This window comes from Camelus ferus, chromosome 8, assembly GCF_009834535.1.
Source record: "Camelus ferus isolate YT-003-E chromosome 8, BCGSAC_Cfer_1.0, whole genome shotgun sequence".
NCBI classification, from domain to species: domain Eukaryota; kingdom Metazoa; phylum Chordata; class Mammalia; order Artiodactyla; family Camelidae; genus Camelus; species Camelus ferus.
Window position 1 is genome coordinate 24,047,601 of NC_045703.1, and position 19,291 is coordinate 24,066,891.

A 19,291-nucleotide genomic window follows, 5' to 3' on the forward strand; every position below is an offset into this window, starting at 1 on the left:
AAAATAGGCCAAAAGCATGAAGATCGACATCCACAAGGGACAAAAGTTAAGTACTATATTTGGTTCCCAAAACATCAGCTATCCAAATATAGAATGGAGAACTAGTCTGACAGTAGTTGCATCTTCCCCTCTCCCTTCTTTTCCTCCCGCCTCCCATTCTGGCTCAATGAAGCACTGCGCAGAGCTGATGGTATTGCACAAAATCTTAAAACATGAGTTCATGCTTGAGCTGCATTAACAGTAGTGTTTAGATCAAAGAAAGAAAGGGCACCCCTATATCCTCTACAAATAAAGCCTCACCTGCAGATACAGATCTACTTAATAAGGCTTCGACAAATCCTTCTTGATACAGCTTGGCCGGCTGCTCATCCACCAAGGAAGCGCCAGCGGCGGAGCTCCGCCCAGCGCGCCGGGACGGCCTGGAACGCCGGCAGTGGGGGGGCGTGGCCCGAGCGCCGTCGGAAGCGGCCCGCGGTGCATCAGGCAGACGGGCGTGAGCGTGTTCTGTGGCCTCCGTGCGCCGGTGACGATCTGTGACGCCTCAGTGGTTGCCAGGGCACGGTGCGGGGATTCGGAGTTGGGCGGCTCCTCTCTTCGACGCGCCTCTGGTCGGGAGACGGCGGCTGCGACTGCGCCTCGGCGGCCGTCGGGGCCGAGAACCATGAGCCCCGGGGGCGCGGGCTGCTCCGCCAGGCTGCTGCTGACGGTTGGCTGGCTGCTGCTGGCACGCCTCCAGTCGACGTGCGGGACCAACGTCACCGCCTTCCGGGATCCCGGCTTGGACCGCGAGGGCGAGGGCGAGAACGAGGGCGAGGAGGAGGCTGGGACCGACAGCGAGGCCGAGAACGAGCCCCAGGATGAGGCTGAGGAGGATGGTGAGGGCGGGAGGTGCCTTGGCGGGGTCCGGGAGGCACCTGTTGAGGGCCAGGCCTTTCCTGCTCATGTTAACATCTGTAGAGTTCTCTAGAAAACAGCTCCCAATTTATACATTGTCGCATACATAGTGGCCTTGGAAAAAAAGATGTGCTAATTCTCCAAGATGACAGCAAGATAAACAAGCACTTATATAAAAAATGCTACAGAAATACTAAGTATTGACCTGGACCAGGGAAAAGATGAAAAGATGCTTTTTTTTTTTTTTTAAGGAGTAGGAGTCATAGCCTCCCACCAAGGGGAAATTATTTTGACTCTCCTTGCTCTTATGTTTCTTTTCCTTCCCATTGTAGATTTTTTTTTATAAGTTCCAAATTGCTTGAGGTCTTCCTCCTTTTCATATTTGCACTTGGCATTGGAACTCGAGGGAGTTCTGAATTCCCCTCACTGTGACACATCTGGATAGACCAATATGCTGACAAAGCCCATTCAGCTTCATTCAGCCCCAACTCTTGAGCACATCTGCATTGTGGCAGTGTTTTATTTGTAGTTCAACTTTGAACACAAAGGAACGGTGACAGTAGAAAACACCTACCAAAGGATCCAACTGGAGGCTTTGTTAGGTGATATACATGTTAACCAAGGAAGAATGAGCCTGTGTTTGGTACATAAATTTGCCTTATTCTCCTGGCTCATTAAGCAGTAAAACTTGACAAGCTGTTGTACATGTTATACAATTGAGTTGATTAATGACTCATGTGCTGGTAGGTAAAAGGTCAGTGGCAGGTTTGCAGCCGTCTAAAGAAGAATGATTCCCTTCCCCCCATAAATGGCCCAGTTGAGATTCTTTTAATATCCTTGGCAGTTTCATGTCTCCTGTACATATAAAGTAGGTGCTGTATTTATCAGCCTTTTTTAAATTTCCTGATGACAGATAGTGACCCTCAGCGACATAAAGAAATTGGCTATCTGGGGTTAATGGTAGAATTGAGGTTTGTACTACCTTGATAATATTACATTTCAGAGAACTTGGAGAGGACCTTGACTTTAGAAAGATGAAAAAGAAAGAGGACTAGAGTAGAAAAGAACATGTTTTGAAGCATAGTAGCTGTTGCTTTCCTCTAGTTTTAAAAGTAATTGAATTAACAATTTTAGTATTACACTGGTCAAGGGATAATTCTAGCTGTAAAATGCTAGAGTTTAGACTAAACCACGGTGATGGAATTATAATGCCTTAGATTCCAGTTCAAATGTAGGAAAGCTACTTACTCTCTCAGTCTCTCTCCCCTTCTGTGAACTTCAGGAAGCCCATGTACCACGTACCTTCTATGTACCACGTACCTTCCCTGTACCATTTAATGTATACAATTTCATTGTAGCTGCTTTTTCCTGGGGAGAGTGAGAATCCAGGACTTTAAACAATTGGAGGTGTCTGGGATTAGAAGTTTCTAGAATCATTATAAAATTTGGCAGAGCCCCTCTTAACCCTCACTGGACCAGTAAAAATAGTCATCACCATTTACTATATAATGGGCTCTTTTACTTTTTTTTTTTTTACTTTGAAGGTATTTTACAAATAACATGCAAAAGTATGAGTAAAGGGATAGTGAAAACAACTTATTTGAAATTTTAATAAGAATTTAAATATGGAAAATCCCAAGTTTTTATTCCATATTTCCTGGTTTTGAAGAAGTATATACCGTAAGTGGGCAAAGTACTCTAAATGCATCTAAATGCTCATCAGCTGTTAATGCTAGAATCTGGAATGTACCCATCTTGTAAATACTGATTCCAGATTTCAAATACATCCTCATCAGATTCTAGTTTATCATTACTCTGGTTCTGTTTGCACTTGCATTGTCAAAGCACAGGATCTTTGAAAACTGTGAAGTCATGTATTTTTGTTGAAAAATATCATCATCTTCTTTGCTCCATAATTGCAAAGGTTTGCATTTTAGATTTATAAATACCAATTAGAATGATTGGTCCAATGAATTTTGTTCATTTCTACATCTTCTCTTGCCTTTGATCACCTTTATATAAAGACCTGATATGATTTGTTCATTTACAAGCCTTATCAAGTAAATGTTAATGTATAGCAGCTTAAAAAAGAATACTGTCCATATCCTTTTAGCAAAATAGTATGGTCTAGCTTATTTTCACAAAATATTTCAGGATCGAGTCTTTACCATTGAAAGACTAACTGGATGGGAATACAATATATCCTTTTCATCCTTCAAAATATAATGTTCATTCATTGATACTTGAGTTAGAGAAAATTCATCTAGAATATTCATCTAAGATACCATCATCTCTCATTTTGCTTATGGAATCATTTTCACCACTAGCCTCTAAAATGCTGCTATCTGTCTCTCTCTATTTATCTTCTGATTTATCCAATAATTGTGGATTGTATCTCTGCCAATTTTCTTCTCTGCCATTATAGACCAAAAACAAAGGAAAGAGAAAAATTCTAAAATCTCAACTGTGTTCAATGAAAGTTGAAAATAGAGTATGAGAAAGGTGCCTGGACTATTTTTGTATCTTGAAAGATGCAGTACTTTGGGGCAAAGCAGTAAGAAAACAAAGGATGATGTAATAACTGATTTATTTCACAATGACATCATCTTTCTAGGTGATTCCCACCATTTTTCCATTTTATTATTTTAGTCTTTTTAAAAAATACAGTGGGAATAATTGATGAGTAATAATGAAGTCCATCATTATGAATGATGAAATAACAAAATGTTTCAAAATACAGGAAAAATCTCTAAGCTATTATTTTAGACTTATACTGATAACCTTTTATACCCCTATACCTTTTATATATAACCACATACCTTCTAGAAAGGTATACTCTTCAATTTATGGACGGGACCAACCATAGACCTACATAACAATTGCAAAATAGAATGAGTTTTTTTCTATCAAATGGGCTTTATCCTATATAACTATATTTTGTCTCTCTCCTTTTCTTTTTAGAAGACCTCAAAGAATAAAATTCATGAAATATCAACCTTACAAATCAACTCTCAAAAAAGAAACTCAAAATTAAAATTGGTTTCTGATGATATATACCAACAGTTAAAATGTGCTGTCCAGAACTGAAGAGAACGTTTCAGAATCTGGCCAGAACAAAAAGATCACAATCATCTGCATCATCGTGGATGCCAGGCTTTCATCAGCACAGTCTAAGACCCAGTAGATTTTTTAGGGAAGCTTCATCACACTCTTGACTCTCATGACTCACTGTTGAACTTCCCACTCATTTTCACCTGTTCTTGCATCAGATTAAGACAGCCTGTACAGTATGCTGGGGACACTGACTTCACAGTCCTGTGTGCCGTGCTTGTCAATTCTCCAAGGTTTCATTTTGTTAGATTTGCCCATTATTCCCCCGTGTCAGTTTTACATTCAGATTTATCTTCAGACATATTTGCTATCCTCCCTAGTTTTGCATGATCCCTGAATCCAGTCAGCATGGTATCAATATTTTCCAAATCATTAATAAAAATGTGGAAGAGGACAGAGCCCTGTGATACATCATTCATAACACATGACACCAATCGATTAATTAGCATCAGTGGATCTTACTGTTTAACAAGTTACACATAAAACTTAACTGACATTCAGACTACATTTTTTCTTCATAAGTATATAATAGGAAATTTTGACAAATAGCACTCAAGTCTAGATACTATCATTTCCCTGATCTAAGATTATAGTTTTTCCACCAAAAAAGAAAGTCATTGAATGACCTAATTGACATTCAATACTCCAAGCCAAAAGGAACTTTAGAGGCCATCAGGTTAAATCTCATTTTTTAATAAAGTTAGGAGAACTAAGTAACTTTCCTGAAGTAGCATTAGAGTTGATTAAGTAATTGTTTTTTGAATGGTTTTTGGTTATATTTAAAAGTAGTCTAGTACTCATTCTCCGTGTTTTCTGTTTAAGATTTGGATTTTAATTTATATTTCATAATGTACCAGCAGAAGGTATCCAAGCATTTCAAACAAAAATGTCAATTCAGAACTGATCATTATTATAGTTCAATTTAACAAGGTCAGTATTGATTTACTTATATATATCAAGTATATATTTGCTTATTATGTACCCAAGGCATTGTATTTGGTGCTTATAATTATAGAAGTGTTTATGAAAAATTACAGTAATCAAATAGGAAAAATCTTAGAATCATATGAAATTTAGAAGTACATAGTAAACTAATGAAGTGTGAATGAGGTTATATCTTAAGCATGTTTATAGCGCTAAACAGGTTTCAGAATGCTTGCCCGTATATCGTCACATGTAATTCTTACAATAATCAATGAGATATGTTCTCCTTTCCAAATTTTACAGAGGGGTTAATTAGGCCTGACAGAGTTTTAAGTAATTTGCCCAAACTCAAAATAGCTAATTATTGGTAGAAGTAGCAATTGGACTCCAACTTTGATGCATTTTCCCATGTAATATTGTTGCCTCAGGATACAATGCTTTATAAAAATTACTAACACCTCACTTAATATTTCTTTTTATTGAGATTTTAGTCCTCATCTGAGCTATTAAGAATTTATTATATACTACAGCTAGTGGAATACATGTGAAATTTCAGAGCAATTAGAAAAAGAACATCTTACTATGAGATCTAAAGTCAACAGTCCTCAACTACTCAAACACTTGTATATCCCTATATTACCCTGCTAAATAAAGTGTTGAAATAAATTCTTAGGAATAATTTACCATCTTAACCTGAGAATGAGTAGGACCAAACTGAAACATAATCTTAATGAATACTTTGGTTAATGACTTCTTTTTGGATAGAAATCATACCCTTAAATTTTTTGGAAAATAGAGAAGAGAGAAAATTGGGCCCTACAATTGGCAGGCTTTTTGTGTTTTTCTGGCCTTCTTATAACTTTAACTCACTATGTATTAAACTGATGAAAAAAGTAATTTAAAAATTATATAGAAGTTTAAATATAAATCTTTGCAAGTTATTTCCTAATTAACTTTTTATATTAAAGATTTACTTTTCTTCTGAATTAAACAGTAACAGAAGATATACTAGGAATGGCATTGATTTTCTGATTTAATAAAACTTATAATGCCTGCTTCCCATATGATAAGTGCTTGTCTCCTCCATCTCCAAGAGTTTTGCACTTAGAAAAGTTTTCCTATGATTAAATAATGTATTTTTGCATTTTATGTTTAGTTTCAAATGGGACAATAGTCAAAGAAGTAGAATTTGGGATGTGCACCGTTACATGTGGTAAGTACCATAAAGCAGGTAAATAAAAAATATTTCAGTTGGGGGGAGGTAAAAACTGTGTACTCTCATGCCTCACTGGTTTGTATTCTAATAACTGTGATTTCACACAAAACTCAAACTGATTGCTTTACAAGGTAGGATATTTTCAGTTCATAAAAATCTTAACATTAAGCCAGCTCCCTATATATTTTTTGGCACATAAACTGCTTTCACCAAAGTAAGTTTATTTCACAGATGTTCAGAAGATGAAAGATCTTCCAGTGCATCTCACAGATGTCTTCCCACTTACTGTGTTGGCAAATCTAGCAGGAAATTTCCTTATTTGCAGTAGGCTATTCTAGATTCTATACTTTTTTCCAATTTATATGTCATGTCTTGGAGAAAAGAGGTATTGGCTTTTGGGTGAAGATAGTATTCAAAGACTATGACTTACTTTATCATTCCTTAAATAGAAATTGGATATAAAATCTCTTACATGGGGATGGGATTAAGACTTCCTGTGCTGTAATAGACCAGTGTTTCTCAAACTTGCATTCACCCCAAGTGTCTGAAGGCTTATTAAAACATGAATTTCTGGGCCTCTTTAAAAGTTTCTAACTTGCCAGGCCTTCCGAAGGGGCCAAGGATTTGTATTTCTAAACAAGTTCACAACTGAAGCTGATGCTGCTTTTTAAAAGACCATCTTTTGAGAATCACTATAGACTAGCATGCTGAGAAGACAGTAAATAATTCACGATGAAATTAAATTTATTCTAAATAGAATCTGCCTTGGAAAAAAGACACTGACAGGACGGAAGGACAAAAATCTGAGGGTGAGAAGACAAAGTCTATGCAGTTATAGATCAGAACAATATATATATTTTTTTTGTCAAAAATTATACCTGAATTGTTTTTATTTGAGATAGCATTTAAAAAAATTATACTACAATAGACCTAACATAAAGTTTACTACTTTAACCATTTTTTAAAATATACAATTCAGTAACATTAAGCACATTCACATTGTCATGTAATCATTACCACGATCCACTCCAGAACTTTTTCATCATCCCAAACTGAATCCTCTGCACGGTTAAACACGAATTCCCCACTTCCTCCAGCCCTTTGCAACCATTATTCTACCTTCTGTCTCTTGAGATAGTTTTAAACCTATATTTTACTTTAAATTAGTGAGTCAGAGTCAGAAAAATGAGAGGAATCTGTGTAATAAACCTGTGATTATTCATTTGCAATTTATATCTTTCTGCTGCTTACTTGAGAAATTTTCACAGGTGGAGAATTATTTTTATGACAATTCTAGTAATTGATACTGTCTTACTCTAATATTTGAAGATATGCTTCAGAGATTATATATTTGTTTATTCAACAGTTTTTTGTTTTGTTTTTTGAGTTTTTGCCTACTACATGCCAGATGTTGTTAAAGGTGCTAGGAATACAGCAGTGAACAGAGCAGAGGAAACTCACTGTCTTCGTGGAGTGTACTTTTCTGTAGGGGCAAAGAGATAAATAGGGTGTAGGACATGCAATATGTCAGATAGCGATAGGTTCTAAAATGAAAAATAAACCAGAAAAGGCAATATTTCATATCTATAATTTTTTCATATTTTAAAAAAATCTCTTCAATTTATAACAACTATTTAAAGAAAAAAAATGTTTTAGCAAAAATTCTGTTGAACTCCTGGAACAGTATTTTAGCAGTCAAAAAGTTTTCTATTCCTGGAATACACAGGCAGATTTTAAAGTAGGGACTTGGGGAGACTCTCACATCTACACACATCATTGCAATGAATTGTATTTGGCTAAATAAATAAATATATAAAATACCTGCTTGGAAAATATTTATGCATTTCAGAATAAGACTGTGTCTCTAGAGAAGTACCATTCAGAAATTCAAGTGGAGCCATACCGCAGCCATTCCTAAGAATCTCTTTTAATCAGAAAAGACCGTTCCTCCTCCAACTTTCTGTCTTTTTATCTCATACGGAGTCCTCTTCCTTGCTGCTACTCAAAGTTTAGTCCACAGACCAGCTACATCAGCATTCCCTGAAAGCTTGTTAGAAATGAAGAATCTCAGGATCTACTGCAGACCTACTTTCTGAATTAGAATTTGCATGTTAGTAAGATCTCCAGGTGTTTTGCATGCACTCTGAAGTTTGAGAAGCACTGTTATAAGCCATCTCGAGACTTCAACTTTCCCTTGTCCTTGAGAATGGGTTTTACTTATTTAATTTTTTTAATTGAAGTATAGTCAGTTTACAATGTTGTGTCAACTTCTTGTGCACAGCACAATGTTTCAGTCATATTTCTATTCCTTTCCATATTCTTTTTCATTATAGGCTGTTATAAGATACTGAATACAGTTCCCTGTGCTATACAGTGGAAACTTGCTGTTGAGAATGAGTTTTATGATTAACATCTTGTAGGGACTGAAAGAGGTAATCTGGTACATAAGGAAATCAAGATGGACGGGTTCTTTAGCCTGTGGCAACACAATCTTATCACAGATCATTTATCACAGGATATGTTCAGCCTGTCACTGAACCAGCATTTCCTCAGTTCTGGTGATGGTAGGGCAAACTCAGTGGACATCTGAGATTGCTCAGTAAAGACTTGATTTCCTGTTATGAAATGTGTGGTAATTCTAAAGAGAGTACCTTTTTGGAAACGGAGATTTGGTCATTAATAGTCTGTCCTGATGTATTTAATACAGAGATTTTACCAATCTAGATATTAAAAAAGGATAATTCATATTAAAATGTAATTTTGTAATTTCCTCTACAAGTTCCTACCATTCTACCTTAAAAGTTCCAAGGTCAAGTAATTTTGGAAGATCCTATATGTACTACTGTATTTCATCAAGTCTAAGACTTTATTGGCTGTCAGAAGCACTTTTTATGCATCTCTAAAAATAAAAAATGCTGCCAGTCTTGACACATTTTCAATTCTGAGATGCATTCTGATTTCAAAGATGTTGAAATGAGAAAATTTTACATCTTAGGTCAATGAAAGTTTACACACAATGGCACATTTACTATCATATTAAAAGTTTCCCTAAAATTCTGCAATAAAGAAGTTTCTTTCATTTATTTAATGTATAATTTTCAAATGTATATAATCATGGTATCCTTTTTCTTATGGTAACAACCAGAGGAGCTAGTGTTTCATGTAACTCACTTTGGAAAATGCTGTTTGATGAAATAATTCAAAATAAGGGACCTAAAAAATTTCTAAAATGTTATCACCCTGAATTTAGGAATTCAATTTCTGAAATTAGAAAAATCTCAAAAAAGACATAGGTGGAAAGTAAAGAAACTCTGGAGTTCATTTTTCTTACCAGTTGATTTCTTTTACTAAAGGTATTGGTATTAGAGAAGTTATATTAACCAATGGATGCCCTGGCGGTGAATCCAAGTGTGTCGTCCGGGTGGAAGAGTGCCGTGGACCAGTAGATTGTGGCTGTGAGTTGGGCTCTGTATTGGAGGGAAACTGCAGAGGGAAGAGTTTACTCTGGGGAAATGTCCTTAACCTCAGGTTGCCATGAATGGATGGAGATGATCAAATGATATACTGAAAAGAAGTCACAACTTAAAATTCCTCTTCTCTAGACAATTAGAACTCTTTCTACATTTGCTTTACATTTTTCAGTGATGTCTAAATTTAACATATATTCTCTGTAATACGCTGGAACCTTATTGCACTCAGGGTTTGTGGTCGAGGCTGTCCTCTAGTGAAATGCTTTTGGTCATGATAGCTTATCAGTAGTTTGGGAACCCAACATTGGGAACTTTTGAGAGCTGTTCTGTATCAAATTTCACTAGTTTGAGATTTTGTTATGTCTCAGTGTGGGGCAGATAGTGTGGGAGAGTGTTCCTAAGCAGTAAATTGGAAGCCACTAGTAGATCTCAAAGTTTAATAGATCACAGAGTAGTTTGCCCTTGCTGTCTCTTCTCCATAATTTATTCTGCTGTAGGAACAGTTAGCTACGGGGTTTCCTACCTGCTTCTTTAGGTGATTTTATCTTTGCATCCATGATGCCTCTCTGCTCCTCTACAATCAAACTTTCCGTAATACATTTGATAATTTCCCGCATGTAATTGGTTTTAATATTGGAGTTGGCTTTTAAAAGTAGTATTATGTATAAAGCAATCTATAATACCCATTGGTATATAAGTGTTTAATTTTTCTTTTTTTTCAGGGGGTAAGCCACTTTCAGAAAGTCTTGAAAGTGTTAGACTGGCATGTGTTCATATATCTCCTGTAAACCGTTTCAAATATGTTTGGAGACTTATAAGGCCAAACCAAGTAAGTAATGAATATATGTAATTTGGTGCTTTCTACTGAGTGCTAAAATTTGTTTCCCAGTGCTTGGTGACTCTCAGAATATTGGGATTTAAAATTTTTCATTATTTAGTGGGTATAAGACTTTATATAAATTTTAGAGTCAGCTATTGTCAAAACTTAAAAACATCTACTTTACATAAAGTGTTCTGTTTTGGATGCAAGATTTTCATTTGTATATATAGGTGTCTCATAACATTAATTGAAGGTTATTAAGTGCCAGACACATGCTAAGTGCTAGTTTCTTTTACTTACATAACAATCTATGAGGTAATTCCTAATGTTTTACAGATAAGTACAGTCATTTCTTGGTGTCCTCAGGGGACTGATTTCAGGACCCCTTCAGACACCAAAATCGAAGATGCTAAAGTCCCTTATATAAAATGGTGTAACATTTGCATATAATGTAAGTACATACTCTCATGTACCTTAAATTATCATTAGATTACTTGTAACACCTAATACAGTATAAATGCTATGTAAATAGTTGTGAATACAATGTAAATGCTGTATAAATAGTTACCGCCATGCAGCAGATTCAAGTTTTGCTTTTTGGAACTTTCTGGAAATTTTTTTTCCTGAATACATTTATTCCACTCTTGGTTGAATCTGCTGATGTGGAACCCAGTGATACAGAGGACTAGCTGTAGCTGAGATGCAGAGAGTAACTTGTCCTGCTTCACACAGGCAGAAAGTTGGTACTGGTTATCTGGATTGTCTGACTTTAAAATCCATGTGCATAATTAATTATTATTGTCCTAGACTGAGAGAGAAAGTGACTCTTATTTTGTTACAAGAAATAAATTGTTTCCTGATCTTAGGTTTACATGAAGAATGGGATTTTTAAAATTTTTTTTGGGGGGAGGTGTAGGTAATAGTTTTATTTATTTAATTATTATTATTTTTTTTAATGGAGGGGCTGGGGATTGAACCCAGGACCTCGTGGATGCTAAGCACATGCTCTTCCACGTGAGCTGTACCGACCACCTCTGAAGCATGTTGATACCTTTTTTTTATTATTATTAATAGCAAGCCATTATACTTCCAAACGATTCAGCAATCCTGGAGGTTCACAGGGACATTCACCCCATGGCTTACGAGTGTGAAACGTTGGAGAATGATGAAATAATAGCATCTGTTAAATTCACAATCTATACAACAGCTGGTAAGTACCCAGCAATGTTTTGGTTTTCTTATATCCCAAACTTTAAATTTAGAGCATCAGTGGAGGACTTGTTGAAACACAAATCACTAGTCCCAGCCCCAGAGTTCCTGATTCTGTAGACCTTGAATAGGGCTGGCACAAGAATTTTCATTTCTAACAAGTTCTCAGATACTGTTGGTCCAGAGGTCACATTTTGAGAGTCACTGGTTTTATACCATAAGTGGTGTAAAGACTTTTCTACAAGGTAGTATTTAATTCTTACTTCTTTCCCACAAAGTGGAGTCACTTTGGGAAACTATGAAGTGTCACCAAAGAACAGTCCTTTAGCTTGAATTGTGTTCTTACTCCTACTTCTATCACAGAAGTGAAAATGGGTACGTGGAATTCTCATGGATGCTTAACAAAAATTTCGATACAATAAAATAAATAAGAAACATTATGTCAAAGTGTATCTTTTTAAAAATTATTTACTTGAAGAAAATTTTTTATGAAATAATAATACAGTCCTCAGTGTATGTCACAAAAGGCAAATCTTGACCTGAATATAATTTTACCTGTTAGAAACTGTGCCTCCCTTGCAGAAAGGATCCATGTGCATGTCCTTTCAGTTTAAATTATGATGTCTTCTATATCCAAATAATTGTTTCATTTTGTTGAGTTGCTCTTAGCCATTTTTATTGTCGTCATCTCTGTTGTTGGAGGTATGAGGGCTTTGGTCACAGTTGTTTTGAGAAACCAGTCAAGACTCAGAAGGCTTTTCCCAGAAAATGCCCACATGTACAAACATACCAGTTACCTGTAATTTTAAGGGAATTCATGGATTTCTTGAAGCTGTTTCTCAATCCCCAGTAAAGAATTTAAGCTGCGTTCTAGAGGTACCATAAAATGTAACACCCTTTATTGAACTAGAGACAAGCTAAAGTCTTTTAAGGGCGACTTTAAAAATAAACTGTTTATAACTTTCTTTGGTGTTGTTTAGTGTCTTTAAAAGATATCTTTATAACGACAGCTAATAATCTTACTCCTGTGTTGGGATATCAGGTGTTTTATTAAAAGGATTTCAATAAAGTGCTATAAAAGGCAAAAAACAGTGCCAACCATTACCAGTTAAAAAATGCCTCAATGAGTCATAGTTCAGGATATTCAAGGTTTAAAGAGGCATTCTCAGTTTTTGTCCCCACAGCTTGATCCTTGTTGAGAATGCTCAGTGGTTAGCTCTGCCTATGATTAGAAAGCAACATGAATTTGATAGCATGTGAGCTAGGAGCTGGAACACAGACCCCAACATCAGCAAATTAGAAAAAAGCTGACTTTTCTTTCTTGTAGCTATTCAAGGATGGTGGGGTGACTCTGCCATCTCAGCACATGTGCTTGTTAAATGAAAAAATGTTTTCAGAAAACTTGGTATCTCTTAGTTTCTTTTAAAAAGGATAATTGGGTACACCATGGTGACAGATCCTTTTGGCTGTTTAGACATCAAATGAATGTTTTGGTTATAAATGTCCACACAGTATGGTAATGGCTTGAAACAAATACATACTTGGAATATTTTTAGGGTAAATATGGTTTAATTAATGAAAATATCCCATCCATTCCCTTTATATATCATATTTTTCTCTTCCACAATAGTTGTCCTTCATAGTTGGGCATTGTTTTGATTGAATTATGTTCCCCTAAAAAGAAACTTTCAAGTCCTAAATCCTAGAACCTCAGAATGTGACTGTGTTTAGAAATAGGGTTTTTTCAGGTATAATTAGTTCAGTTAAGACAAGGTCATACATACTAGAGGAGAGTGGGCCTTTACGCCAGTATAACTGGTATCCTCATAAGAAGAAGAAAATTTGGACACAGAGACACAGAGAGGAGAATGTCACATGAAGACTCAAAAACACACAGGGAGACGAGAGCCGTGTGAAAACAGACAGAGACTGAGTTATGCTGTCACAAGCCAAGAAACACCTGGGGCCCCCAGAAGCTAGAAGAGGAAGAGAAGGATCCTTCTCCAGAGCCATTGGAGAGAGCATGGACTTACCAATGCCTTGTATTCAGATGGTTGTCCTCCAGAACTGTGAGATAATACATTTCTGTTGTTTTTAAGTCTCCTAGTTAGTGGTATTTTGTTATGGTGGCCCTAGGAAACTAATACAAGCATAAACTTAGTTTTTCTAAAAAGTGAGAGCATTGAAATTCATCCTGGTTTTCATTAGAAAATTTCAATAGAAATGTGGACTATTTTTTATTAGATATTAAAATAATCTAAGTGACCCTTGCAAGAAAACTACCACTGAAATTAACCAAAATCTGTATACCTCTCTTTCTCCACCTTCTCTTGGCTAGCATTGTGCAGTAGTGGATAAATGGAAAAGCATTTTGCATTTTGTCTTCTCAAATTTTAATCCTAAAAGGTGTTTTTCATTTGAGCTTAAAAAATCCCACTGCTTCTGAAAATCTAAAAGTATCAAAAATAAAATGATTTTTTAAATCCAACAATGTTAGAATTTAAATATGACAAATTATCATACTTGGAACTATTTAGTAAGATCACTAAATTGAGTTTATAGCTCTAAGGAAAATGGAAAATTATACTCCATGGGTGTTTAAAGAACAGTAAGAAAATCTAGATGAATAAGCAGTTGAGATCGCCCATGTAGGAGACTACTTCTGTTAGACTGGTAATTACCAAAATTGAAATATTAAAATTCATAAGACCTAGTTTGCACAAATATTAAATCCTCCTGGATGTTGGTTTACTTATCTGTATAATAGTTGCATCAGATGATCTCTCTGGTCCTTGCCCACGTGAATCTTTTATGATTGTATGACTTAGGGACCAGGAAGAGTCACAAGAAGGCTATATATAATTCACAAAGTAATATTTGATACAAATTGGGTTTTTATCAGTTTGCAATTTAGCATTATTATAACACATATGGTAGACTGACTTTACCTCCTTAATAGCCTATTTACAGAAAGAGCAGAAAGATATGGGAGAGAATGCTGATTTTAATGTGGTGTTTGGATATTTGTATGAAGAAGGGTGAGCTTTTACCCCTATCTCACAACATGTACAAAAATTAGAGATGTATTACAGTCCTAAATGTAAAAGCTAAAACTGTCAAGCTTTAAAAAGGAGATATAAGAGGATATATGTATGATTCAGGAATAGGCCTGGGTTTCTTCTTAGACATAACTCAGAAAACAATCACCGTAACAGGAAAGATTGATAAATTAGGCTTCATCAAAATTAAATTTTTGTCCTCAAAAAATGATGTTGGGAAAACTACAACCACATGCAAAAGAATGAAAGTAGGCCACTAACTCACACCATACACAAAAATTAATTCAAAATGGATTAAAGACTTGAATGTAAGACCTAAAACCATAAATTTCCTAGGAAAAAACCAGCCTTATTGATATAGGTCTCAGCGATATTTTTGTCAATCTGACTACAAAGGCAAGGAAAATAAAAGCAAAAATAGACAATTGGACTACGTCAAACTAAAAAGCTTTTGCACAGCAAAGGAAACCATTATCAAAACAAAGAGACAACCTATGGTATGGGAGAAGACATTTGTAAATGAAATCTCTGATAAGGGATTAATAGCCAAAATATATAAAGAACTCATACTAATAAAAAAAAACCTGATTAAAAAATGAGCAGAGAATCTGAGTAGATTTTTTTTCAAGGAAGACGTACAGATGGCCAACAAGCACATGAAAAGATGCTCAACATAGTTAATCATCAGAGAAATGTAAATTAAAACTACGATGAGATATCACCTCACACCTGTCAGAATGGCTATCATCAAAAAGATGAGAAATAACAAATATTGGAGAGGATGTGGAGAAAAGGGAGCCCTTGTGCACTGATGGTGGAGACTGTAAATTGGAGCAGCCACTATGGAAATCAGTATGGAGATTCCTCAAAAAATTGAGGATAGAACTACCATAGGACCCAGCTATTCCACTTCTGGATATTTAAACATGAAATGTTTAACATGAAAACCCTAATTCAAAAAGATAGATGCACCTGTATGTTCACTGCAGCATTATTTACAGTAGCTGAGATATGGAAATCACCTAAGTGCCCATTGATGAATGAATGGGTAAAGTAGATATGGTGTGTGTGTGTGTGTGTACACACACACACACACACACATATATATATATATATATATATATATATATATATGTATGTGTATATTATATATGTGTATACATACAATGGAACACTACTTAGCCATAAAGAATGAAATCCTGCCATTTGCAACAACATGGATGAACCTAAAGGGTATCACACTTAAGTGAAATAAGTCAGATGAAGAAAGACAAATACTATATGTTTTCATTCATATGTGGAATCTAAAAAAACCAAAGCAAATGATAAAAACAAACTCATAGACATAGAGAATAGATTACTGGTTACCCGAGGGGAAGGGAGTTAAGGGTGGGTGAAATGGGTGAAGTGGGCAACTGTATGGTGATGGATGGTAACTAGACTTGTCGTAGTGATCACTCTGTAGTGTATACTGATGTCAAATTATAATGCTGTACACTGGAAACTTACATTAAAAAATTAAAACTCCAACTCATTAAAAGAAATCTTTAGAAAAATGAATAGACAAGCCAAAATCTGGGAGAAAAAAATTTACAAAACATGTAAACAAGTTTGATGAGTTTAGGAAAAGATCTTGCAGTTTCTTGGAAAACTAAGCATACCTTTACCCTATGACCTAGCAGTTCCACTCCTAGGTATTTAAGAGAAATGAAAATATATATTCACAAAATGACTTGTACAAGAGTGTTCATAGCAGTTAATGTTTTTATAGCCCCAAACTGGAACAGCCTAGGTGTCCATCAGTAAGAGATTGAATAAACTAATTGAGGTATACTACCCAGTAATAAAAAAGAAGAAAAACTATTAATAAATGCAACAACACAGTTGAATCTCTGAAACATGATGCTGAGTGAAAAAGCCTTACACAAAAGAATATATAATGCATGTTTCCATTCTATGAAGTTCTAGAACAGGCAGAACTAATCTATGGGGGCAAAGTCAGGACAGTAGTTGCCCCTGGAGGATGGGGCAGGGATTATGAGGGGGAGCTCAAGAAAACTTTCTGGGATATAGTAATATTCTGTGTCTTGACAGGGGTTTGAATTACATATGTGTATTTGCATTTACCGAAAACTAAATAAATGTACATTTAAGGTTGTTGTGCAGTTCAGTGTCTGTAAATTTTACCCCAAAAGAAAAAAAATATAAACAAATGTTGAACCCTAGTTAATGATATGTCTGTTGAAGAGTTTTGCAGGAAGTGTGTGCACATTAGCAAATTATGTTGAAGTACACCAAAAAATTAAGATGGATCAATGGATTGATAGAAGCATGGATAGAGGGATAGTTAAAATGTTGATGGTAGTAACTAGGTGGTAGGAATACAGAATGTTTATTGTCAAATTCTTTCAACTTTTCTGTGTGTTTGAAAGGAACAGTTTCTAACATGCAGAGAAAGTTCATTAATAACTTTCTTTCCACTAATTCTTTCTGTACTTTTCTAGAGTTGTTTTTCTGGTATGAAGTTTCCATTTAGATATCCATTTCCTTTTTTTTTTTTCCCCAGTAGTAATGATAATCATCAGGTGTGTGTTTTTTTTCTCTAGAACTGCAGATGAAAAGATCGAACCGACCAGACACTGATGCGGTTCTAGTTTTCGTGCTGACCATAGGAGTTGTTATCTGTATATTCGTGATCTTCGTACTGATCTTCATAATTGTAAACTGGTAGGTGGAGGACTGAAACTGAGCCATCACCCTTGATTGCTTTCCTCCTCGTCTGCCCCTCCGTTGTCCGGTGAATCCAAAACCCTGTCCATGAAGCTTCTTACATGGGTCCTGAAACTGTCCAGCTCTCCCCACCCCTCCTGAAACTATCCCTAGTTCAAGCTCCTTAACCTCTGACTTGATCCCAGCCATGAGAAAACCTTTAAATGCAGTTTTTACAGTTTTGCATATTAGTTGCTAAAGAAAAACTTTATTAAATTAATATTTGTGTTTTCTAGGTGTAGTTATCACAACTTTAAAGCTTGGTTATTGTAACCTACTAATTCATTTGTATGAGAATATTTCTAACGCCTCCATGAGTATCACCCCCTGGTACATCTGAGGGCTCGTCTACAATCACCATGCAGCTGATGCAGCACACACTAAAAATAAGTCGTGACTAAAGAGGCACTTCTATATATAGAAAACTAAATATAAATCTATCTAGTTTTAGTTTTCATTTCATAAAAGAATTTTTTTTTCTTCCAGGGCGGCAGTCAAAGATTTCTGGGGGGCAAAAGCCTCAACAACCGAGGTACAGTCTGAGCTGAGTTCAATGAGATACAAAGAGTCAACTTCTCTTGACCAATCACCAACAGAAATACCTGGACATGAAGAGGATGCTTTAAGTGAATGGAATGAATGATGTATGGATGATGTATAAGAAACCAAAGGAGACGAGAATGTTATCAGACTTATTATTATAAAAATAAAATGTATTTCACTAAATGGTTTAACAATATTGCAAGTGATTTATTATAGTCTGAAGGTAATGCAGTATGAGAAGGGGCTGTTCTAATCAGTGCATCTTTGTGGTGGAGTTACCAAAATTTTTAAAATTTAAAATTTTAAATTTTAAAATGTTGAATGGTAACTTCATTTACCATTTCAGGTAATTACTTGATAACTTTTATTTAGAGGTACGTACACATACACACAAAATCTTTTAAACACATTTTTGATCACTTTGATCGCTTCTGAAGTGATTTGCCTGTTATGCCCCACACAATAAAAATATAATATAGAAGATACCTGCATATTAGACTTTCTCCTTGCTGGGGGCCCTGGATTGAACTTGCTTAAAGCAAACCATACTTCAGCATCTCTGCAGGGCGTGTGACATACATACAAAGCATCACTTTAAGACATGAAATAGTAACTATAACACCCAATACTTCAGTACTATGTGCCATGCAGTGCTCAAAGCGTTTTACATGTATTAAGTAACTATTATGAGTGTTAAAGGAAATATGTAAGGAAGAACTGGGAAGGAACTTGGAGTTGGCTGAGAAATGACATGAATTTAACAGGCCTCCGGAAGCAGGGTATAGCTCAGTGGTAGAGTGTGTGCTTAGTATGCAGAATGTCCTAGGTTCAATCCCCGGTACCTCAATCAATCAATCAATCAATCAATCAACTTAATTACCCCTCCCCCCCCCAAAAAAGTCCTGCATTTCTCACAAAAACAGTGAACTAAGGAGTTTTGCATGACCACTGATAAGTAACTTTGTTGTGGTAGGTATGCAGGTGATAACATCTCAAAACTTATTTCTGGATATCATCACTGCCTTTTTGTGTTGTGTCGTTACGTGATACAGTTGTGGCCGAGTGTCAAGATACCAAGACGTTAGATAATTTGATTTGGTAGACTTCATCAGAAATTAATTTTCAGAGGCTATGACCGTAGCACAAAATACACTTATTTTTTTGTTTAGATGAATTCTATGCCAACTTTATTGCTATTATTATGAGATTTATCTGATGAAAGCATTAACTCTGTACATTGGTGAAGAAGACACTGTAAATGGGCATTTATGGTACA

At 35.7% G+C, this 19,291-nt stretch overlaps 1 protein-coding gene across 1 annotated transcript; it reads left to right on the forward strand.

Annotated features, from left to right (window-relative positions):
* Positions 1–444: 444 nt before the first annotated feature.
* Positions 445–18,188, forward strand: SPACA1 (sperm acrosome associated 1). Its single transcript, XM_006178580.2, has 7 exons — positions 445–875; positions 6,086–6,142; positions 9,499–9,600; positions 10,338–10,444; positions 11,510–11,645; positions 17,310–17,430; positions 17,959–18,188. Exons 1-7 carry the CDS (start codon positions 662–664, stop codon positions 18,113–18,115), a joined length of 894 nt encoding a protein of 297 aa, XP_006178642.2. The 5' UTR covers positions 445–661; the 3' UTR covers positions 18,116–18,188.
* Positions 18,189–19,291: the final 1,103 nt, after the last annotated feature.

Bases quoted from the DNA above. Each gene is read 5' to 3' on its own strand.
- SPACA1 (XM_006178580.2), top strand. From the start codon at position 662: ATGAGCCCCGGGGGCGCGGGCTGCTCCGCCAGGCTGCTGCTGACGGTT. The intron at 9,601-10,337 runs GTGAGTTGGGCT...CTTTTTTTTCAG, and splicing joins TGGACCAGTAGATTGTGGCT to GGGGTAAGCCACTTTCAGAA. The intron at 10,445-11,509 runs GTAAGTAATGAA...TATTATTAATAG, and splicing joins GACTTATAAGGCCAAACCAA to CAAGCCATTATACTTCCAAA.